General features: G+C 44.7%; 2 protein-coding genes across 12 annotated transcripts in view; one reads left to right on the top strand and one right to left on the bottom strand.

The window, feature by feature from the left end:
* The window catches only part of Noct (nocturnin), a 21,199-nt gene extending 11,207 nt beyond the window's left edge, over window positions 1-9,992 (top strand). The window contains exons 2-3 of the mRNA XM_021158077.2: window positions 6,190-6,459; window positions 8,084-9,992. Coding sequence (XP_021013736.1) covers window positions 6,190-6,459; window positions 8,084-8,919 — 1,106 coding nt within the window. The 3' untranslated portion in view covers window positions 8,920-9,992. The remainder of the gene's footprint in view (window positions 1-6,189; window positions 6,460-8,083) is intronic.
* A 3,615-nt stretch (window positions 9,993-13,607) lies between these two features.
* Window positions 13,608-24,733, bottom strand: part of Elf2 (E74 like ETS transcription factor 2) — an 84,025-nt gene continuing 72,899 nt past the window's right edge. For 7 of the 11 annotated variants that reach the window (XM_021157604.1, XM_029474865.1, XM_029474867.1 and 4 more), the window contains 5 exons: window positions 23,520-23,693; window positions 19,657-19,743; window positions 17,778-17,970; window positions 15,786-16,136; window positions 13,608-15,357 (listed from right to left, as the gene is read on the bottom strand). In XM_021157604.1, the coding sequence (XP_021013263.1) occupies window positions 14,739-15,357; window positions 15,786-16,136; window positions 17,778-17,970; window positions 19,657-19,743; window positions 23,520-23,693 (1,424 nt within the window). In that variant the 3' untranslated portion in view covers window positions 13,608-14,738. The remainder of the gene's footprint in view (window positions 15,358-15,785; window positions 16,137-17,777; window positions 17,971-19,656; window positions 19,744-23,519; window positions 23,694-24,733) is intronic. The other 4 variants (XM_021157606.1, XM_029474869.1, XM_021157612.2 and 1 more) reach the window with 1 other exon arrangement.

Here is a 24,733-nt window from a genome sequence, read left to right on the forward strand (position 1 = left end):
GGTTCCACCCACAAGGGACCTTTCCCCCTTAATCACTAATTGAGAAAAATGCCTTACAGTTGGATCTCATGGAGGCATTTCCTCAACTGAAGCTCCTTTTTCTGTGATAACTCCAGCTGTGTCAAGTTGACACAAAACTAGCCAGTACACTGAACCCTTTCCTCCACAACTTGCTTTTTAGTCACAGCAATAGAAACCCTAACTAGGACAAAACACAAACAAAAAATTTAGGCAATGTTTAGATCTGAGTCATTTTTTATCTTTATAATAATCCTGAACTTATAAAAATCTGAGATATAGCATATAAAATGTAGTTAGATGGTAGTGTAAACTAGATAATGTAATAACAGCTGTTAGCAATAAGTATTTGTAAAATTGGTTGCTAGCTAGTTGAGAAGGTAGGAGAAAGGGCAGGATTTCTTTAGGGTTTGCATGTTGGTGAATCTCAGCCTTGCTTGTAGAGTATTGTGAAGTTTTAGGTGGTCCACACCCTCGGGTTCTATCAGGAGTGCTAGGCTTAGCACCGGGGTATAATTTTGAAGCTCCCCATGATTAAACAGTGAGCCAGGCTGGCAAATCATGGGTCTGTGATGTCAGCCGTGTTTCGGGCTAGGGATAGATAGGCTGCTCTAAGGTGCACTGTGCTTAGGTGTTAGCATTGCAAGCGATGGTGCTGCAGGGCTGCTCTCTCTGCAACAGGCTCCTTCCAGTTAGGATGCTTCTTCACTAGGCTGTTGAAAACGGGCGTTTTCCTTTCATGGTGAGCCACTTACAAGCCAGGGGAGATGTAAGGGTCCGCTGTTGTTCACTTTTGAATATCCTATATCATTCCAGAACCACATAGCACATGGCTGCGAAAGTACTTGGAGGCCAAAGGAGACAATGGCAGGGTGTGCTTTTCAGTTGAAATGAAAGCAACACCATCTGTCTGCTTGTCAGCTCTTCTCGTACCTTGGAGGGATAGCTCAGTGGTAGGGCACAGGCTTAGCATGACAAGGCCCTGTGTTCTGTAAACACAATGGTCTGTATTTCATAGCAGCCTGTGACATACTTAACCTGTATTCAGATGATAATTCTGAGATATTCTTTTTAATCTTGGAGTCTTCATTTCTCTTGAATTGAAGGTAAAATTACTGGGCTAACCCGATTTTCACTTTTTAAAATAATATACTTTTCAAAGTAGCAATGCCATTTTAAATTTGCACTGTCCATAGGTTCTTAGGGCTCCAATTGCTTTGCTATGCTTTTTTAGTATTGTGTTTAAGAGCTCTTTGCCTAACTCACAGACAAGATTTTCTCCTGCACTTTTCTTACAAGTTTAATTTTTAGCTGAACAAGGTAGCTCATTCCTGTAACAGCAGCCTTTGGGAGCCTGGTGCCGGCAGGTATGGGCTACCGTGTAAGACTTTCCCTCTCTGTTGAGTTGTTTGCTGTACTGGGCCATGGAACCCAGGGCTTTGGACATGGTGTGCTAGACATATTTCCCATCGCCGAGTTGTAGTCCCTGCCTTGATTAATTTTACTGAGATAGGGTCTCACTAAATTGCTGTGGCTGGTCTTGAACTTACTGTATTGGCTACTCAGATATACAATTCACTATCCCCCTGCTTCAGCTTGGAGAGTAATTAGGATTACAGTTCTGTGCCAGCAGGCTTTTTCTTCTTGGGTGGGCTGGGGTAGTGGCACTGCAGTTATGGTGGAGAACATGATGGGTCTGGGAACTGAAGCCAGGTCCTTTCCGAGAGCAACAAGTCAATCTAACTGATAACCAAATCTCCTAACGCCACCTAGCTCACTCCCCAGGCTGGTTGGATGTCGAGACTAGCATTAAACATGTGTGCCACATATGCCATGTGTCTCAGCTCTCAGGAATGTATGTCAGTCTGTGCACACGCACACACCCCGTCATGCATCCATGTTTGCACATCACAGGAAGGCAAGCGTGAATTCCCACTACTGCTACCTACTCATCTTACAGCATCCCTGTCGGTCTCTTCTTCCTTCCTGTTGTTTTGTTTCTTTATAAGCCAGTGGTTTTTGGATTACTAGGTCCTTCCCTCTGAGAAAGGACTTTACCTTTCAGTAGAATACAGTACGCGTGACCGCAGTTCCTCTTTTTAGCCCCTATGCTTTGTTGTTGGGGTTTTCCAGAGATAATAACCCCCTTCTCCTAGGCTGCTCTGAGAGCTGGTCATTTTCCTTGGTCAAGTACTCTTGAAGTCTCCAACTGCCAGTTCGTATTTAAATTTACATGAATCGAATTCATTCTTTATGGCTGCTTCTCTGGATTTTGATATGAAAACCATGACCAAAGCAACTTCTGAAAGAAAGTGTTTAACTGGGTTTACAGTTTCAAAGGGCTAGAGCTCATGATGGTGGAGTGGAACATCTGAGAGCTTACTGCCCAAACCCCAAACAAGAGGCAGATAGGGCATGCTGGGACGGGTGTGTGTGTGTGTGTGTGTGTGTGTGTGTGTGTGTGTGGTTGTTTGTTTGTTTAAACCTCGAAGCCCCGCCCCAGTGGCACACCCCTTCCAATAAGGCCACACTTCCCAATCCCAAGGCTTTGGATGCTATTCTCATTCAAACCTCAGCCCATGTACCCACCACCCTCTGACTGTACAGACTGCTCTAGGAGTTCCCTGTCCTGCCCTAGCAGTCACCACTCCTGCAAACTCCAGTTTCCTGTTCTGTGGTTCCTCCAGGCAACCTCACAGTCAACTGTAGAACCGGACTTCTGACACTTAGAGAAGCATCTAAGATCATCCTCTTAGGAGTCGCTCATGCTCCTTTCCACTGATAATGTACTGTTTGCACACTGAAGGGGATCGTGCTCGCTAGTTACTAAATATAGTAAGCCTATTAAATTAACAGCTATAAGCCCCACTAAACCCTGTGTCTTTCAAAATAGTTAGCTACCCATGTACATAATAAAATTCACAATGAAGCCATCCGGACTGAGTTATGTGTGGGAACTTAATTAGTCTTGTTTCTCCGTGCAAGAATGTCCACCACTGTCCTGACCTGAACTTCTGTTGCTTTCATGAATAATATTGTATGCTCTTTGTCGTCGTTGAACATCGAAATAACTTTTTCATGGTTTGTCGCCATTTTTAGTGTCTTGGGGAGGGACGCGTGTTTTGTGACTTCCTGGGGCTGTTGTACCAGAAGCCCGAGAGTGCTCCTTAGTGTTGACCCACCCGACCTCGCTCACAAACACACATCTCAAAAACATCTCAGAAACAAAATGCGCAGACTAGTTGTACAGTTTTCTCCTTTTTTAGGCAAAATTTTCTCAAAGTAACTTCTTTTATTCCCTCCTCCTCTCATACTGACACCAAAAATAAGAAATTTCTGTTGTCACTAACATTTGCTGTGTTACTAATTCCAGACCTCTCTCCCTTCATCTGTCTTCAGATGTCAGCAGTGTGGGTTCCTCATGAAGTGTCTTTACAAGCCGTCTCCCCTGGGCTTACCTTTGTGAATTTTTAGCTTTCACAAGCTGCACCTCACCCTGTCCATCTCAGTCCATTGGTGGTGGAGTACCAGGCCTTGCACATTCCAGGCAGACCTGACTCCGAGCTATCTAATTCAACAGTCACACTGTCTTTCCAAGGGCCCATCCCTCTCACATGCACAGAGTTAGCCAAGCTGGCCTTAAACTCACTTTGTATCCAGACAAACCTAGAACTCTGGATCCTGCTGCCTCAACCTCCCAAGGACCTAGGGTCGCATACTCTGTGTGGGTGTGTGTGTGTGTGTTTGTGTGTGTGTGTGTTTGTTTGTGTGTGTGTGTGACTGTCCTTCCTCTGTCCTCTGATGTTTCTCTTCTATCTGTCCGTATTGCCCTACAATGTAGTAGAGTTTCTCTTTTGTTTTTGAGACAGCGTCTCACTGTGTTACCCTGGCTGGTCTAGAAATAATTGTGTATACCAGACTAGCAAACTCAGAAATCTGTCTGCCACTTCTGCCTAAGTGCTGGGATTAATTGGATAATCAACTCTGAATTCTCTTTTGCGCTTGCTCTCCCTCTGTCCAGACTGCCCTTCAGTAGATCCGTTGGGCTGGTTTTCCAGCCTCCTGTATCTTTGAAGACCCATCCTGGACCATCACAGATAAGCAAGCGATTTCTCTGCTACCCAGATTCCTACCTCACCTCTCCTGTTTTTCTCCATTAAAGTTTTCACCAAATGTACACTCTGAGACCCTTTGGTCTTCCCACTACAAGATATGCTGCCTGGGAACAAGGGGTTGGTCTGTTTGGTCACCAGTGTGTCTACAGGAGGCTAGGGTAGTGTCTGACACACAGTGGGAATTGAAACAGTGAGATGTTGATGTGCAAATGTGGGCTGTGCTTGTATGGGTGAGGCAGGGGTTGATGGACATTACTGTGATGGACTCAGTAAGTGGTGTGTATTCACAATGAGGGTTGTATCTCTAAGTCCCTCTTTAAACTTATTTTTTGTTTTTTGTTTTTGAGATAGGGTCTCACTACATAGCTCTGGCTGCCTGGAACTTGCCATGTAGACCAGGCTGACCTGGAACTAACAGAGATTGTCTGCCACTACCTCAAGCACTGGGGTTAAAGTTTTGAGTGTTCAACCATGCCAGCCTTTTAAAAGACTTTTCTGGTTATTTTTGGCACTTTGAGGCTAGGTCTCAGGTAACTCGGCCTCTCACTCACCTTGTATGCTAGTATGTGATATGCTGGCTTTCAGGAGAAACGTCGAGAAACTGTGATGACTAAGGGACAGTTAGGAGTTGTTTTTAACATTTGTTATATGTGTTTTCTGTGTATGTGTGCATGCATGGAAGACAGAACACAGTTCCTGGGAGTCAGTCCTCTTCTATCGTGTGGATTCCGAGGATCAGACTCAGGTTGTCAGACTAGAGATGAGAGCAGGGGCTCTTCCCACTGGGCCATCCTGCCAGCCTCTGCTTTTAAGATAGAGTGTTCTCTTCACGCTGCCTTCCTTTGTGTTGTGTTTGATCTTGATGTATTCCTTGTTGAGCAGTGTAGCTTTTGTATGAATAATTTCTTTCTTTAGGCTTGACTATCTAGGTGGACAGGACCAGATTGAGTTAAGGAAAATTAACAATAAGAGGATACCTGACTACACCAATTGATTTTTGATACTCAGGGACAACTGTGACCAGCCAGGGTCACTAATTTGAACCAACTGCTTGTTATCAGCCAGCCCGATTTTTTTTTTTTTTTTTTTTTTTTTTTTAAATAAAGATAACTTGGTCTTTGTCTCTCAAGAGACAGTAAGTTGGGACCGGAGAGATGGCTTAGTGAACAAGAGTGCATACTTACAGAAGCCCCAGTTTCAGTTCACAGCATGTGTGTTGGACAGCTCACAAGCCACGGGGAACTGTAGCTCCAGGGGAGTCCAGACCCTCTTCTGGCCCCCTCAGTTACCTGCACACACTGGTACACTCACAACTGGAAATCGAACTCAGGACCTCTGGAAGAGCAGCCAGTGCTCTTACCCGCTGAGCCATCTCTCCAGCCTCACCCTGTACTTTTTAATGAGAATATGTTCAATACTGATCACAGGATTCTCCAAGAAACCCCACCCCTGATTGGACGTCTGAAAATGAGAGAAGTGAAGGTTAAACCCACCACTACCAGGGGGTCCCCCCAGACAACACAGCTAGGACCTTGGCTTTCTACATTCACCCTTCAAAAACCATTGGAGTGTTTGGTTCTGTTGTTGGTTTGCTGAGACAGGGTTTCTCTGTGTAGCCTTGACTGTCCTGGAATGCCCACTGTAGCCCAGGCTGGCATAGAACTCATAGAGATCTGCCTGCCTTCCTTTCCCTCTGTGGGATTAAAGGTGTGCAGCGTGCACCACCACTGCCTGGCACAAAAACCAGTTCTTTAAGATAAAAACTTGGGAGAGGAATGTGTATTTGGTTAAAGGATGCTTGTATAAGACGGGGTGGGTGTGTAAACCCAAGAGGTTATCGAGGTTACGTGAATAAGCTTAGTTTTGCAAGAGATTAGTTAGCAGCAATACTTAAATTACATGCCCGTGTAAGACGCTGGAGGCCAGAAGCTCCCATTACTCACCCACCCCTAGAGATGGCGTGATGCCCACAGGCAGTGGGGCCCTGGCTCATACCGGAGAGGGACAGTGAAGGCCCTGACTGACAGCTGGCTGTGGGGCTGTTTCTCTCCTGCAGTGAGTTCCATGGGAAACGGCACCAGTCGACTCTACAGTGCTCTCGCCAAGACCGTCAACAGCAGTGCAGCTGCTCAGCACCCGGAGTACTTGGTGTCAGCTGACCCCGAACATCTGGAGCCCATTGATCCTAAGGAACTTCTGGAGGAATGCAGGGCTGTTCTGCACACTCGGCCACCCCGGTACCAGAGGGATTTTGTGGACCTGAGGACAGATTGCTCCAGCAGCCACTCTCCCATTCGCGTCATGCAGTGGAACATCCTCGCCCAAGGTAGGCCTGGTGCTGCTGTGCCTGCGCAGTGAAGGCTGCCTTGGCTTCCTGTCTGCTGCTGTGCATTCCCAGTCACTCCTGTGTGGAGCGATGAGTTATGGGTGCTTTCCGTTCAGCACCTCGGCGGGACAACCTTAGGCATTCTGTTGCCTACAGCCTGAGTCTGTGACAGCATGTACAGGTCACAAACTGAATGAGTGGTAGGGACAGCAGTTGAGATGGCCGTGGTGACCATGTGCTGTGATGACTGCCTGGAGTCTGAGGCCAGTTTGAGCTGTGATGTGAGGCCTTGTCTCAAAACAAAACCAGAGAGGGATTCTGCTTGACCAGTCCCTAGCACTTCCTGACATTTTTATTTGTGGCAGATGGGTGGAGGTGGCATCTGCCTTTAGTCCCAACACCCGGGAGGCAGAGGAGGAGAAATCTCAAGAGTTCTAGAACAGCCAGGGCTATACAGAGAAACCTTGTCTTGGGGGAGGGGAGAATTAAAAAAAAAATTGTGGCGTTAAAGGGCCCCTTTTATTATACCTGCTGGTTTATAAACTAGGCTTATCAGTCATTTATATGTGGTAGTACCTTTTATCTAGTAGTTGAAGTGTAAGCAAAGGTATCTGCAGGTGAAGGGATGGTTCAGTGGTTAAGAGCAGAACTAACCTCCCACAGCAAACGGCTTCAGCGGATGCCCCGCCTCTGGCCTCTGTAGACACCCGCACTCAGTGCTTACTCCCGTGCCCCATAGTTAGACATAGACAGAGGGTATTTCCCTTTGGGTTTTTGTTTTTGTTTTTCATTCTGAGACAGGGTTTCTCTGTGTAGTTCTAGCTGTCCTGGAACTAGCTCTGGACCAGACTGGACTCAAACTCAGGAATCCCATAGACTCTGCCGCCGAGTGCTAGAGTTAAAGGTGTGTGTCGCCACCACCACCCCCCGACTCACCAATCTTTCTTTTTAAAAAGATTTTTCTTTATTCTTTGGCAATTTCATATACAAATACCATGTATGTTAACCTAGATCCACCCACGTCGACCCTGAGCGGCTGCGCTTTGATTCTAATCCCTGGAGAATGGTTCTGTTCATTCGTAAGGAGAGAAAGCTGCTCATTTGTCCCGTTCATTCGGAGTACTACATTTATATCCATTCACCGGGCTTTCTTATAGTCGGGGTTACAACTAGTGTTTATTTACACTGACAAGTTTTTATATCCCCAGGACTGTTAAGAACGGTTTCTCTAAACCTAAAAGCAAAAGTCATATCCTAGAATACAGCTATATGAAATATTTTTTTGTATATAAAAACCCTGCTGCTTGCTTCAGCCGATAGTGAGAGGTTATTTCCTCTGGGTGTTAGCACAGCTTAGACAGACCTGCCCCAGCATCCAAGGCAAATGTCAGACAGCCAAGCTTCCACCCACTAGAGTTCTTTTCCTTTCTTTTCTTCCCTGTTTTAACTTTTCCTTTGTAGTCAGGGGCTCAGTCTGTAGCCTTAGCTGAAGTCAGGGAGACCCACCCGTCTCAGCCTTCGCAGTACTGAAGTTTTAAGGGTGTGCACCACCACTCCAGGCTTCCCCACTGTCTTCGAGGCCGTGGTGTGTAGCAGCTGACAGGTGTCTGGCTTTCCTTTTCAGCTCTCGGAGAAGGCAAAGACAACTTTGTGCAGTGCCCCGTGGAAGCGCTCAGATGGGAAGAGAGGAAGTGCCTGATCCTGGAGGAGATCCTGGCTTACCAGCCAGACATACTGTGCCTCCAGGAAGTGGACCACTACTTCGACACCTTCCAGCCACTCCTCAGTAGACTGGGCTACCAAGGCACGTTCTTCCCCAAGCCCTGGTCACCATGTCTAGATGTGGAACACAACAACGGTCCAGATGGCTGTGCCTTATTTTTCCTCCAAAACCGATTCAAGCTTATCAGCAGCACCAATATCAGGCTGACAGCCATGACCCTAAAAACCAATCAGGTGGCCATCGCACAGACCCTGGAGTGCAAGGAGTCTGGGCGACAGTTCTGCATTGCTGTCACCCACTTAAAAGCCCGCACTGGCTGGGAGCGGTTCCGGTCAGCTCAGGGCTGTGACCTCCTCCAGAACCTGCAAAACATCACCCAGGGAGCAAAGATCCCCCTGATAGTCTGCGGGGACTTCAACGCAGAGCCAACCGAAGAGGTCTACAAACACTTTGCGTCCTCCAGCCTCAACCTCAACAGCGCCTACAAGCTGCTGAGTCCCGATGGACAGTCGGAGCCTCCTTACACAACCTGGAAGATCCGGACCTCAGGGGAGTGTCGCCACACGCTGGACTACATCTGGTACTCCAGACACGCTCTGAGCGTCACGTCCGCCCTGGATCTACTCACTGAAGAACAGATTGGGCCCAACCGGCTCCCGTCCTTCCATTACCCCTCGGACCACCTGTCCCTGGTGTGTGACTTCAGCTTTAACGAGGAGCCCCACGAGCTCTTTTAATCACAAGCGTCTTAACCAGGGATGTTTTGGGAAACTGAACTAGGATAGGAAGTTGCCTGGAAAAGGACACCCAGTTTCTGCCACACCTCTCCATCATTTCCAGCATGCCCTTGAAAAAACATTGTTCACAAACCTTTCCAGCTAAAACCTGCATTGAAAAGGTGTTTGCACTCCAGCTCGAGCTTGTTGTTCATCTGTGTACCATCCTCTACCATTTAGGGGCATTAGTAGCATAGGCTTTCTTGTTTTTTAGTTGAGGATATTATAAAAACCCAGTTTGTAAGCCCTTCAGAATTAAAGTAAGATGTAGGAAGTTTTCTAGACATCATTTCAAGTTATTTATTTGTGGGATTTTTAAATGTCAGTGGAAAAAATGCATGGTAATATTTATTTTTTTATATCTTAATGTAAAATAAAGTGGATTATCTAGCATTGTGGACATTTTAGAACCATGCAGTTACAGTCTTAATTCCTTAAAAATTAAAAATGTTTTTATTTGCTGATCTATCAGGATGTACACTAAGGAACTATTTAGCCCTGAGGGATTGGTGACTGTGTGTGTACATTCTTCACAAATAATCCCTGTTTGCTATGCCTTTGACTTATCTGTTGTGTTTTAAAGAAATTCCGTAGCATTCAGTTCTTTAGTTTCCACTGTTTAGTCACTGCTAGGTACTTGTGCCTTTTCTGTTGTGATGATGTTGGTAGACTTGTGAAGATTACTCCAATCACTTCTGGGATGTGCTTTTTATAAGTAGCTTTAGGAACAGTTCTGGAACAGTTGCTAAGAATATTAGTGAGAATCCTTATCAAGACGACAGACATGAGCCCAACATTCAGCCGAGACAAGAAAGCCCATGTCTTGGAGGCCAGCTTGGGCTATATGTCAAGACCCTTTCTTGAAAAAGCCCCAGAGACAGCCAGATGACTGGGTTCAAGTTTTCTAGAAAAATTGTAAGAGTTCTGTTGAAGCCTCTTCCAAACAAAATAACCTACCAGTGGTAAGAAGGTAAATATCTTAATGTATGAGGTTCTAAATATTACTTAAGATTAATAAATGGACTTACAAAGAGTGCTTTTAATATCTTGTCTCTTTGATCTAAAAGGAATCTGGGAGTTTGGATCTTGTAATACTATATGGTGTTACACACTGTCCATTAGTACACTGAATTTTCATCTTGACAGTTAACAGAAGTAACTACACATTGGGTGTCTTGGTCCCAAGGATGGAGCCCTCCCTCCAAAATGGCTTACCCCTGCATTCCACCCCCAGGTCAAGCTCAAGCTAGTCTCCCCACTGTACTAGAGCACTTGAGATGTTTGTGGGCCTGATGCAGACACTCGCTCACCAGGGGCCAACAGTACTTTACCACAGGCCTGACTCGGCTATGGGGGAGCGGAGAGGGGGCACAAGTTACAGCCTCAGAGGACTTGGAGTAACTGAATAGTTCAAGGCCATGCGGAGCACCAGGAAAAACAACTACCAGCAGGACATGGTAGTATCCTGGGAGAGGAGAGGCAGGGTGGTCCGGAGTTCATGGCCATTCTCAACCACAAAGCAAGTTCAAGGCCAGCCTAGGATATTTGAAAGCCAAAATATCCTGTTTTAAAAGCCAAAATAAGAGATGGCTGTTCAACAGAGATTTACAGTCAGTGGCTCAGCCATTAGTAATGTCCTTGTTTCTTGCCCCTTATCATCTTTGGCATGTTGGCTTTATCCTCCTTGTTTAACCTTTTTTTTTTTTTTTTTTAAATGATACACTTTGTAGCCCAGGCTGGCCTAGTGCTATGTAGCCCAAGATGACCTCAAATTTGCAGCAGTGCTCCTGTCTCAGTGTCCCAGGGCGAGGATGACAGTGTGAGCCTCCACGCCCAGCTTTGCCCAGCCTGATTCTCCAAGACCAGACTTGGTTCCTCTTAGCTCCTCTTCCCAACATGCCAGTTCCCAGCCTCAGAGTAGACATTCCCCACCTGAGTAAGGTTTCCAATGCCTACTATGGGAATATTTATTTGTTTTGATGCTTAACTCCCACCCAGTAAGAAAAGATGAGGTGGGGGTGGAGATGCCATAGATATGTCTCAATGAGAAAATGTATTGACGCTAGCAAAGAGACAGGTGGGCAGGATGCTATTGAATTTAAAGAAATCACAATGGTGTCATGAAATCCACTTTTATTTATTTTGGCTTTTTGGCGCACTAGCTTCCTGGAATCTCAGCACTCCAGAGTCTGAGGCAGAAAGACGATGTGTTTTCTGACAACCTGGGCTACACAGCCAGACCTTATCAGAGTGAAGGCAGGCACGCACAAGATACATACCATCAACAGGACTTGGGAGAATGGCCAGATGTGCATGATGTGTCTGAGATAATCTTACAGGTCCCTGGCAGAAGTAACAGGGTATGAGAGTTTAATGCAGCCCTTGGGAAGAGGTGTGATGTGGCAATTAGATAAAGTGAGCCAGTAAGAGTCAAAATCTAATCTGGTCCAAGGTTTGGTAAGGAAAAACCATGAGCACCTATCTGAAGAACAGCCTTCACGACGGAATCCCTTTAATAAAACATTCAGTAGTGCCTGCTTGTGCACGCGAACTAACTCCTCTCATCCCTTCTACACTGGTAAGCCCTACAGAGAAAACCTTGGTTGGAAGTCAAACCAGACCCGAGGAGAGCTATTTAGACTGAGAATAAGCCAGAGGCATGTCATGGGAAGCCAAGTTAACTTTGGGAAGCAAAGCTAAGGCACAAGATTTGATGGGGGAGGCGAGGGTGAAGGTAAGCGGGTGGAGACACGGCTCATGGGTTAGGGCTGCTCCTGCAGAGGTCTCGGGTTTGTTTGGTTCCCAGCACCTACATAGCAGCTCCAAGTTTAACTCCAGTTCCGGGAGCGCCAACTCTCCTGGCCTCCATGGGCACCTCGTACACGTGGTACACAACATCTGCAGGCACATCAAAGTAAATTAGGTGCAGAAATGTCGTATGGAATGTTTGAGAAGCCTAGGTAAAGGTGCTTGTGACTGAGCCTCATGACAGGAGAGGAACTGACTTCTGAACCTTGTCCTTCATGCATGTACACGCTATATAACTTTGAAAACATTTTCAGAATTGTGTTTGTAAACGAGGCCACTGGTGGCCTTCAATGAGCACTGCAGGTCGGCTCCCCATTGAGGAAAAAAAGTGGCCTGGTAGAAAATACTGAATGACTGTTAACTACTGGGCCAGGGAAAGAGATGCTGATGGGTAGGAGGCACCTCGTCGTGAGACACACAAGGATGGTTGCTGAAGCGAGATCCTCTGTAGCAAAGGGTCCAGCCTGGGGTCTCTGAAGCTGTACACGGCCATCTGGTGAGAATGCTGAAAAGTCACCTAAGGAGTAAACACAGAGCGTTCATCACAGTGCAAAGGCCTGGAGAGGCTGGAAATGCATCAAGCCATGGTTTTGTGGCTTTTCTCCAAAAATGCTGGACACAAGATGGAAACACGTTATACTGACTTATCATTCAGAGGGCTGAAGTCCCAAAGCTGGAGTTACATTTGCAAATCTAGATTTTACACGTTTACCTGAAAACTTTTTCTGTTGCTTTTAGAAGAGAGTTCTAATCAGCTAACTGAATGCAGAAGAAAGTATCTGCTTAAAAGTTAGCCCCTTTAGCTGTTAACCAAAGTCTGTGTATGTTCTGTGTGGCTCAGGACGCAGAGAGAGCATGGACCTTTGAAAAGGAGTTTTAGGGACTTGACCAAAAGACAATACTCAATACCTGACAATACTCAATTTTGAAAGATGAAGTATGTAAGAGGTAAATTTTGAGGGTAACTCCAAAAGTAGTAATCAAATCAACCTAGTTTTTTAAAGTATCGTTAGCTAAGCTTATGGAATGAGACCTGGAGAGACGGTTTAGCAGTGGAGTGGTAACCGCACTTCCAGAAGAGCAGGTTCAAAACGCCAAGCGCAGCTCCCAACCATCTAGTGACCTGAGCTGCGGTGGACCTGACCCCTCTCCAGCCTCCTCAGGCACCAGTACACAAGTGTACACAGCCACGCAGACAAAACACCCATACACAGAATTTTTAAAATCAGGTTAGTTTTTTAAAAAAAGGCTAGAAAGGGTACTTTTATAAAAAAATCTTTGCTGCTATAAATAGCATGTTAAAGATACAAAGGCCAAAAAATATTCAATGGTTCATCTACATTTCTAAAAAGATAGACGTCTACCATGTACAGAAGGACCTAACTACAACTGTGTGACACTTAAGAAATTTGTGACTGTCTGGTCCTTCAGTCTTCACCTGTACAGTCACCTGTACAGGCCAGGCCACAGCTCTCTACCCATAAAAGGTGTGTCGGGAAACAAACTGAATAGAAGTGACTCAGTACCTGGGAGGTGCCAGGCCAGACAGGGCCTGCACACGCCACGCACGCCGCTAGCACCAGTGCTGAAAGTGTTTCACACGTATAGGTCCATTACGAGTGGCCAACGCTGTATTTCTTACGTGGTTATAGTTATAAAGGAAGTGGGAATGTGCAGAGAGTTGTCAAATATTTCTATAATGGGACAGAGACAAAACCAGAGTAGCATTTCTTCAGGTAGTCATTAAGAAAACACCAGACTTGTGTGGCATGACTGAAACGACAGCCTGGGCTGGCTTTTGAGCATTGTGAAAAATATCACCAGAGACCAAAACCACAAGATAAAGTTCACTTCTATATTTCAGAAAACCTACTTGAATACACTTTGAAACAAGAGTACAACAAAATAGAATATACTTCAAATGTTGAATATACAAACTATTATAGTTCAAATCTGAACACTGGTACTTCCCCTCTTAAATGTCAACTAAAAAAGAAAAAGAGAAAATTAGGGAGAAAAGGAAAAAGAGTGAGAAAGGAAACAAACACCAGGCACTGGAGCTACCTGGCAAGTTCATGCGGGCCTGAATGTCGAATGACCGAAGAACTGATACTGATGTGTCTGCAGACAGCAGGGCGACTTGAGCGACGCAGGTATGGTACAGTAAAGGGCCGGAGCCAACTGTTAATGTCCTCACAATTAAGAAACCGACAGACTTAAACTACCATAGAAAATGTTACATGGGAATTCTATAACAATACTGTGCTAGGTACAAGATTTTTAAAATTTTTCTTTTAATAAAAAAGCTTTACACAAACAAGCCATTAGCTTATTTCAAGAAAGGAAACCGAAAATTAGTCTAAGGCCTTTGTTTTAAAACAGCTTAAGCTATGATATATATATATATATTCAAAATCAAAAAATAAAACAAAACAAACAAACAAAAGCGCACTAGATCTTGCTATCCTCTGTGTGAAGCTTTTGGATCCACTCAGTTCACATTCTAGATACCTGTATTAGCAGAGTCTTCACATAGCACCAGTTAAGTGAGCACTGCCCAAGCACAGTGCTAATTGCTGGTATGCATATAAAATGCATCAAGAAATGCTCTTTGTAACAATGACGTCACCCATCCCAACCCCCCCACTGAAAACTATGTAACCTCTTACAGGTGTTAGTGTTCCAACTCTTAGTGTAACGTGATAGTGTAGTGAGCTGCTTGGTCCCTTTCAGTCTTTTCTTATTGAGGGTTCAGTTGTTCTTACTTAAGAGGCAGTTTTCTGTCAGCATCTCAATGTGTAGTTCACTTCCCACTGAAACATGGGATAGGTCATTTACTTCCAGTACTTCTGATTGCTTTCTTCTATGCACAGTTGTGTGAAAATCCTCCTCTGGCTTTCTTGATGACTTCCTTGCAAACGTCTGTCAGGACAACCCTGACAGTCTGCAGTGCCCGCCCGGAGCGTGCTTATTTATTTCTCACACGTCACTAGCCCTTCGGTTTTCATAGTCACAGGAAGGGCGATAGCAGACGGCGCACTGACGACCACTACGTGGGTTACTGTCTTATTGCCATCTGCCCCCTTCTCTTCTACCAGCTGCAAAGTTTTCACATCGTGTTCCTGCTTTTTGGCTTCTGATTTACCCTCGGGCCCTTTTATGACCGCACTGATAACTCGAGGAGGAGTCTGGCCAGAAGCCTGCTGAGCAGGCACAGATAGTCTCATTACAGGTGTACCGTGGGCTATTGAAACAGGGGTAAGCGCCCTCACAGCCAGTGGGGTTCCAACAATGTTAATGCTTCCTGATCCCGTCAGGTTTGACTTTGCCTGCAGTTGACATTGTGCGAGCTGGGTGGCAGGGATGGTGATAATCTTGGCAGGCTGCATGGTGATTCTGTCTCCATTTTCAGTGGAGGCTGGCATCACAGTCGGGACTGTCTGGATGACCACTTTTGGAGAGCTGGCCGTAGCTGGACTAGTGCTGGTTATTAACGGCGTGCCTGCATTGACTGACTGAACTGCCACAGTTGAAATCTTTTGGCCCAGTGATGTCATTACCACAGGGACTTGCATTGCCACACGAACTGTCCTGGTAGATTAAAAACAAGCTGGTTATATTCAACACTAAATGGGAAAATGAGTCTCAAGTTAAATACAAACCCAAATGCCTAGAATCAGCATTCCCAACTTTTACAGTTAGTGATGGCCCTAGGGTCTCCTGCACACTGTGTTTACCACTGAGCTACGTCACCAGCTTTTTGGGGCAAGGTCTTGCTAACTTACCCTTAGGTTAGAACTCATACTCTGTAGCACAGGCAGGCCTTGAACTTACGATTCTCCTTCCTCAACCTCCACAGTCCTTAGGACTCGAGGTGTGTTCCACTATATATAGCTAAAAGTATACTTAAAGACCAGCACTTTAGAAGTGTCCCTGTAGTGCTGGCCGACAGAGTCAACATTTGTTCCAAGGAGCATTCAAACACAAACCCTCTGCTACAGCTCTTCCGTCTCCCTCACCTTGGAGCTGCTGCTGCTGACACGGGTGCAGTGGTAGTAGGCGACCTGGAGGAACCATCATGAGTAGGGGAGGTGATGTTCACAACTCTAGCCACACCCTTCTCTGCTCTGGAGCAGTTCAGGGGAGATGAGTTTTTCCCACCTCGGACGGCAGTTGCTGCCTTCAGGAGACTTTCTGCAGATAGTGACACTCGTTCTAAAGACTTGTCATCAGCAGCTGCTGCCAAGTCTTCAGGGCAGGTCTCACTCTTATCATCATCAATGACCACTATGTTTTTGGGCATGTCCTTGAACTGATATACAAGCCTCTGTCCTTCAACCTTTGCGAGAATTCCCCTTTGGTAGTAATATCTGCAAGGGAAAAAAATGACTCAATTAATCAAATGTACTATCACATCTTACCCAATAAAACCACACGTGCATGTGACAGAAACATTTACTTATTCCTGTATATTAGGGCTCCTTCCACTTGGCCTACACCTAAGATTACAGATTTGGTGACAATGAAGTTGGTGTGTCACACCACAGGACCCTGTGATGGTTGACATTGACTGCTGATTTGACAAGATCTAGAAGCACATTAGGGTTGACTAGATTCAGTTGAGGTGGGAAGAACCAAGCTATCTGTGGGCAGCACTCTTCTCAGAATCTCAAACCAAATTAAAAGGAAGGGCAAGCTAAGTAGCAGCGTTCACCGCTGTTGTCGGGCTGGGAATGAGGCAAGTCCTACCATGTGCCCTTCCCTAAGTTGCCTCTGTCACATCAGTAAGAAGTAGCTAATATAGCTGTGACCTTGATGTGTCCAAAACAGTTGTAGCACCAACAACTGAACCTAGACTCCCTATTAGGGGAAGTGCTTTATCTCCAGCACCCCAGGGTCCCTTCTTTTTTTTTTTTGGTTTTTCGAGACAGAGTTTCTCTGTGTAGCTCTGGCTGTCCTGGAACTCACTCTGTAGACCAGGCTGGCCTCGAACTCAGAAATCCACCTGCCTCTGCCTCCCAAGTGCTAGGATTAAAGGCGTGCGCCACCACCGTTTGGCCCCAGGGTCCCTTCTCTTACAGACCAGGCTAGCTTCCAACTATAGACTGACCCTCCTCCCTCCACCTCCCAAGTGATGAGATCACAGTACAGTCCACCATGGGCAGACACCTTGTTCTCTCCCTTAAGAAAAGCTTAACGTAGACAGACTACTTTATTGGTAATAGAAGCAACTCTAATTTGTTACAAAAACAACCTGACTTTATCTGGAACAACCTGACTTTACCTGGAATAATCATGGAACATGTGAATACTGACTAGTAGCTCATGCCTGAAATACCGGCATTGGGAAGCTGGGAGAATAGATGCAAGTTCAAAGCCAGCTTGTTTACACAAGCTCCAAGCCAGCCTGGGCTACATAGCAAAAACTGCCTCAAATAAACAAATACTATCATGTGGACATTGGTGATTTAATAGATTTCTCGCTCTGATCAATATCAACAAAATTTTTTTCATCTTCAAGATAAAGTCATTCACATCATTTGCAGGGACTAAAAGTCAATTAGCTCTGGAAAGTGTGTTCTTACAGATCTCACTGTAGCTCAGGCTGGCTTCAACCTCACTCTGTAAAAGAGGATGACTTTGAACTCATCCTCCTAACTTCAATTTTCACGAGTACAACTGACTCCAAGGCACGGGCACTGTACCCAGTCTGGGTGTAACTTTTCCAAGGCCTACAAGGTAAACAACTTCTATTCTGTAACAGGTGTAAATGCAGAGTCACTTCCTATAAATAAGGAAGTCCCAATGTTAAAATACTAGGCATATAGACCAAACTTCTCTTTCCCCATCTATTTCCAAGTTTTAAAAATTCTTCTAGATTATTTCAAAGTTTTCAGTTATATCACGGGATTTGTCTTTTAGCTTTTCTTTAAGCAAAACTTTAACAACTAGCAGACACTCTAAAGAGACAGGTCGGTTCTGCTTAAGAACCACCCTGTGTTCGTTCTCACCTCAACGCTCGCCCCATGGTTTCATAGTTCATATCTGGTTTGTTCTTATGCTTCCCCCAGAGCTTCGAGACAGCCTTTGAGTCCACAAGTTTGAATATGCCCTTTTCTCTCTGAGTCCATTTAATATACCTGGGACAAGTATTTTTATCTTGAAGCAGATCTAAAAGAAACTCCCACAGATAGGTTGTGTTTCCTTTAAAAACAAAGCAAAAACAATGGCAGGCATTAACTTAAAATCCACTAACATGATTAAATGCAAATAAAATATCCTCATTTACAACTATATATTTGCTACTTCTTTTTGAGACAGGTCTGACTGTGCAGCCTTTCCAGGTCTGAAACTTGCTATGTAGATCAGGCTGGCCTCAAATTCAAGCGATCCCTGCCTCCTGAGAGCTGAATTAAAAGTGTGAGCCATGCCCAGTTCTTAAGATGTAAGGCCCTAGATTCTATGCTGTCATGAGTCCTGGACCCAGGTTTCAGGTTCGGTCATGGCGGTGACACAGTGCTAGACAATGTATATTCTAGGTATCTACAAAACAGGCACTCCTACTGGCTGTGTTCCATCCTTTATCCTCTCAATCTGCACTGAAAGACAAAACCTAACACAGTAGAAATGTAAAATGACCAAGGGCAGAAGAGGAAATCAAGGTCTGAAACCAGTTCCATTCCAAATTCATAAGAAAAGAACAGTGAAATTAGAGTTTGTCCTTTTTTCCTTTCAGATATAACTAATACCAAAATTCACTGTGGAATCACTACACAGTTATCAGTAGATTTACACAATAAACATTAAAAATAGGACAAATTTAAACATATCAATAACAAGTTTAAGATTATCAGTTTGAAAACATTTACCTATTAAATAGTGATAATTTGTTTATGGGATCATCAGACACATATGCCTAGTATTACTGGAAATCATCAAACACAACAAATTAGAAAGCATAGGGGCTGGAAAGATGGTTGAGTGATTAAAAACATTGACTGCTTTTAGCAGAGGACCTGGGTTTAATTCTTAGCACTCATAACTGCTTGTAATTCCAGTGTCAGATCTTTAAAAGAAAAGAAAGAAAACAAACAAAAACAGACAAACACACCAAAAAAAATTTAAAAACTCAGCCAGGTGGTGGTTGCCTTTGATTCCAGCATTCGGGAGGCAGAGGGAGATGGAACTCTGAGTTCGAGACCAGCCTGGTCTACAGAGTGAGTTCCATCCAGGGCAGCCAGGGCTACACAGAGAAACCCTGTCTCGAGAATCAGAAAATATGTAGTAGAAGGCCAGAGTAGCTTAAATAACAGTGCCTGTTGCCAAGACTGACACTGAACGCAATCCTAACAGTTCAGAGATACTGGCTCTCAGAGCCTGACTTCCACTCCCACACAGATAGACGGATGAGTGTAGCCTCTTCTGTGTGAGGATGAGTGTCACATACACCTGTCCTCTAACACATGGTCCCAAAACAAAGGTTTGCACTGCCCTGTGGACATTACCAAATACAATGGCTATCCCATCTCTTTGAGGCATAGCTATTTTGCTAAAAGCTCCCCATAATGTTGGTCCATCCCTAATTGAGAAATACTAAGAAATGGTATTCCCATATGTACATCTACTAGAAATAATCCTGCAAAAATGTCACCTAAAAAATTTTTTAAAAGCTTACTCTCATCTCTAACCCTCCTTCTCTCTCGCCCTTCCCCCCTCTCTCCACGTAGCCATGGCCGGCCTCTCTCCCTCTTTCTACCTTCTCTCTTTCCCCCACCTTTCTACAATAAAGCTCTAAAACCTTTAAAAAAATTGTTTTTAAAAATAAAATAAAATAAAATAAAATAAAATAAAAGGGGTATTTTATTTCCAAAATGACCATGCACAAATTACCTTTGCCTTCTCTGGCTTTCTTCTTGATTCCTAACTCAGGGGAGCCATTGGAAACTGGTGACTGCTGGGCCTTTGGTTTACGGCCAACTGAAAAAATAAGATAAAGAAATCATGAACTGAAAACAGAAATAAGCAGACTCTCTAAAAAGGCATTCCTCACTAAACTAGATACTAATGTGCAGACTGAAATCCTCAGTGCCAAGGAGGTGTGGTGGTACAAACCCACGGAAAGCTAGGAAGAAGACTGAAATCAGCATGGGCCACAGAGTGAGTTTAAGGGACAGACTCCTCAGCATGGTGGGAGGTGTGGCTCAGTGGCAGGGTGAAGCGCATTCCCTCACTCAGGACTAAGAATAGATGAGAGCTGCTTGTAAAAGGAGCTGTAAACACTTCTGTAATTTTAAATAAACTGGTAAGTAGAAATGACTACTGTACAAAACAAGTCAGGAACTTCCAACTTTTCTTTATGGTCAAGGACAGCATCAATCCTCAATTTTGGACTGATGTCCTGGAGCTCACAATATAGACCAGGCTGGCCTTGCACTCAAGAGATCCCCCTGCCTCTGCCTCCCAAGAACTGGGAATAAAGGTGTGAGCCACCATCCGATGCTGTTAGAAGAACTTCCTACAAGCCTAGACAAGGAAGTTTGCTCATGTTCTCCCTCTCCTCCTCAGTCAGCAACAATCTCACGTACGTGCTGCAGAGGCTCTGATCATCTGAGGCCTCTTTGAGCTCAAATGAACACAAATATTAAATACTCGCTCACACTGGGAGCCAGAGAGTTCACTAGAATTTTAAGCAAATGTTGAAATTTCCTTGTCAACTTGCAGATACACTGTGAAGTTTTAAAAAAGAAAATAAAACAACACACTCTCCAAGTGATTATGTCTAATAAATGCTTTGGTAACTCGAGTTTGTCCCTGCTTCTCCCATGAGGCAGACAGATTAGCAAGGGGGAGTGTGAAATGCATCCCACCGCTCCTCAGTACAAACAAGGTCTGGGGGTTGGCGAGACGGACGGCTCAGCTGCCTGTGCAGTTTCCCTGGGTCCTCTGTACGCACCACAGCACACACGTCCACAGTAAAGCCATAAAGACGGACCCTGCGCTTCACACGTACAGTCACAAACCACACGGATAATGGTATTCTGACGCTGCCTCCCAAGCAGTGGTAACCACAGAACCATGTGGGTTTGTAATGTTTTACTAGTAATGGGTTTTATTACCACGCTCTCAGACATACAGCATGCTTCCGTCATAGACACTGCTCCACACGACTCTTTGTGGCCTCTTTCCAAGCCAGGCCCCTTTTCTTTCCCTGAACTGCCTCCCCTTCTACTTCCATGGTCCAGCCTGGCCTAGAATTAATTATCTTCCTGCCTCAACCACCTGAGTATTGATACCACAACCATGTCACCTTACCCATCTATAACATTTTGTTTTCTTCAATCCTGGCTCCCTAAGAGAAAACATGCTGTTTGTTTTTCTAAGTCTAGTTTATTTTGCTTGGCTCCACCCATTCTCCTGCAAACATGATTCACTTTTCGCGGCTAAACATCTGGTGTGTGTGCACACATCTCATGTGCACACATACGTATATGCACACAGACACAGATCACATTTTATTTTTCCATTCATCTCCGATAGATACCTAGACTGATTCCCTGACTGAACACACACGGAACACGCTGACTTAGATCCCTTTATGGATATGACAGGTATGGCTGGACCGCACCACTAGCTCTATCTGTAGCTTGTTGAAAGCCCTGTGATTTACATTCTACCAATAATATAGGAGTGTGTCACTCCCTACCCCACAAGGGCCATTCTCAGAAGTACTTGCTACGCTGTTTTCTGTTTGTTCAGTTGGTGGGTGTGCTGTGTTTAATTACACTCTGTGTGTGTGTGTGTGTGTGTGTGTGTATGTGTGTGTGCGCCCCAACAGTGTTACACATACATACATGTGCACACAGAATAATTTGTAGGAATTGGTCCCTCCCCCGCCCCCGTGAACCTGCACTGAACTCGGGTTGTGAAGCTTGCTGTCACTGTCAGCCTCCTTTGTGCTAGGCTCACAGGCACGAGCACCGTGCCCTCTGTGTTCCTGAGGGTATCCACTGACACAGTGAAGGGGAACAGCCATGTGTCTTCACCTGCATTTCTTGACAGCTGACAATGGTGAAATGACTCACATGTATAGATTGGCCATTTGGACTCTCGAGCCATGTCTGCTCAGGTCATTTGCCTATCGGTGAGTGATTGTATTTTTGTTTTAATTATATTTGTTCCTTGAGCCAAAGGTTTTTAGTGGGAACTGAGAAGAGCGTGCCGTGTTTTAAGACATATTTAACCTCTGTGACCTCTGTATGAGCTGTAATGGAGAAAATGCACTGAGCTGAGGGAGCGCTGTGGCTACACTTCCCACCATGACCGATCTTCTCCCTCTGTAGCTGAGAGACAAGCAAACCCTTCCTTCTGCAAGGAGCTCTGGTCACGGGGTTCATCACAGCAATAGAAAGCAACGAAACAAGATTTTAACTAAGGCTTTCCTTTCTTTCCGATTTTACTCTTGATCTCACTAGGAAAGGATGTGTGCATGGTGCCGTGGAGGAGATGTGCTGGCCCACACACTTTACCACGGAGATAAGATTTAGTGAGTGGGAATTCTCTTTACCCACTGCTATGTTTATACTGGCAATCTTAAATGTTTGTGTAATGTGCACAGGTGTTTTTTTTTTTGTCTGCATGTATATCTCTGTACCACTTTGCAAGTCTGGTGCCCAGAAGAGGGCATCAGACCCCATGAAATTGGAGTTAAAGGCAGCTGTGCTTTGGATCCCTAGAGCTGTATTTGCAGAGAGCTGTGAACAGTCATGTGGGTGCTGGGAATAGAATCTGAAGACCAACCAGTGCTCTGAACTTCTGGGCCCCCTCTCCAATCCTCACCCTTGGTCTTTTAAACATCAGGACTTTAATCCTGGCACTGGGGAGGCAGAGGCAGTTAGATCTCTATGGGAAGTCACAGGAAGGGAAAGGGAAAGGGAGAAGAAAGAGAAGAAAACAGAAAGCAGTCTGAGAAGGAGGTGGTAGCAAAGAGAAGAGGAGGGAGGGGAGGAAGGGAGGACCCATGGCCCAGGGCAAGGTTGGGGAAAGAGGAAATAACAAGGAAGAAAGCATTTGGCTTAAGAAAAGGGTTTGTAGTCTTTGTGATCCTCCAACTTCATCTTCTTCAACAACCCACCCACCTTGCATGATCCAGGGCAGGGCAAGCCTATGCCCAGGAGTAGTTGGCTAATACAAAACAGACCCCATAGTTTTTTGTGACCTTATTACCCCGTTTTTTGGTTTTGTTTTGTTTTGGTCCTCCTGGTTTTTTGTTTGCTTTGATTGTCAGGTTTTGGAAAGACAATGAAGTTGGGTTAGTAGAGAGGCAAGGAGGATCTAGGAGGAGTTGCTTGGTTTTTTAAAATATTATCCACAAAAGGAAGAAAACATAAGACCAAGAATGTTACTTGGTGTGTGTGTGTGTGTGTGTGTGTGTGTGTGTGTGTGTGTGTGTGTGTTTTAATAGGCGATTACAGTGGCAAATGTTTGCATTCATCTCAATACTGTTGAGGCCAAGGCAGGAGAATGACCAATTCAAAGACAGCCTGAGCTATATATAGACCAGACCTTACCCCCAAAATAATTTAAAAATAAAAAAGCACCAGAGGCAGGCAGGTCTCAGAGGCCAGCCTGGTCTACAGAGTGAGCTCCAGGACAGCCAAGGCCACACAGAGAAACCCTGTCTCGAAAACCAAAACCAAACCAACCAACAAAAAGGCAAGATGGGAAAGATGCATCACAAGTGACACACACTCAACCTTTTTTCTTTTTCATTGGTTCGTGGCTGTCTGGTGAAGTAGGGATAGGCGAGGCATCCATCGGCTCGGACTCTTCTGTGGACACCTCCACTACAGTCTCTGTGATGACATCCGGCCTCATCGCAGCATGGATAAACTCTGGAGTTGATATACAAGGAGGGACAAACACTTCCACTATAAAAAAAAGTTGAAAAATTAAAATTTCCTACCCCTATTATAGTTTCCTATGTGGATAGTTCAATATTAGAAGAGGTTGGGTTTACAAAAGAATTATTCAAAGCAAGAAAGGTAAGACCTTGTGCCTGAAGAAATCAAGTCACTGAATATCCCACCTATTTATAATACAAAGGTAAATAACATTAGGACAGCCATGTTGACAGCCAACCTCCTTTTCATACTTTTAGGTAGTTAAAGAAAAATGTTATGTGTGTGCACATTTTCGGCTGGCATGTACTGTGTGCCTAGTGCCTGCAAAGGCCAGAGAGGGCATCGGATCCTCTAGAACTGGAGCCACCATGTGGGTGGGTGCTGAGAACCAAACCTAGGTCCTCCACGAGAGCATGCAGTGCTCTCAACCCCTCAACTATCTCTCCAACTCCCTTTAAACTTTTAGTTAATCATAGCAACATTTTACATATTTTCACAGGAAAAATGTGAAAAGAATGGTCTTTTAGTAATTACTTTTGTTGCATACATTTGCCATTATTCATTAACTGAGGAATACAAGGACATGATATAAAATTTTAAAAATTTATAAATATATGTTCAATACAAAGTACATAGTTATATTTCATTTTAAAATACGAAAAGGGAAAATAACTTAAGTTTAGGCCATCACTAAAACAGTACATTCAGCTTGTCATCTGGTATTCTATTACATACAATAATGTTGCTTCAATTTCTATCACATATGCATGAATAATAAAAATACCACACCTTGAAGAATGCATTGGATTCCTAATCCAATTAAAAAGATGGCTGCAGGGCTGGGAAGATAGCTCAGTGTTTAAGAGCACTGGCTGCCCTTCCAGGACTGGGATACAACTCCCAGCATCCACATGGCAGCTCACAACCATCTGTAACTCCCGTCCCAGAGGATCCGATCCTTTTCTGGCACCCATGGGTATCAGGCATGCACACGGGACACAGACATGTAGGCAGGCAAAGACCTATACACATAAAATAACCTTTTAAAGATGGCTACTCTTAGCAAC

The sequence above is a fragment of the Mus caroli genome, chromosome 3 (assembly GCF_900094665.2).
Source record: "Mus caroli chromosome 3, CAROLI_EIJ_v1.1, whole genome shotgun sequence".
Lineage (NCBI taxonomy): Eukaryota > Metazoa > Chordata > Mammalia > Rodentia > Muridae > Mus > Mus caroli.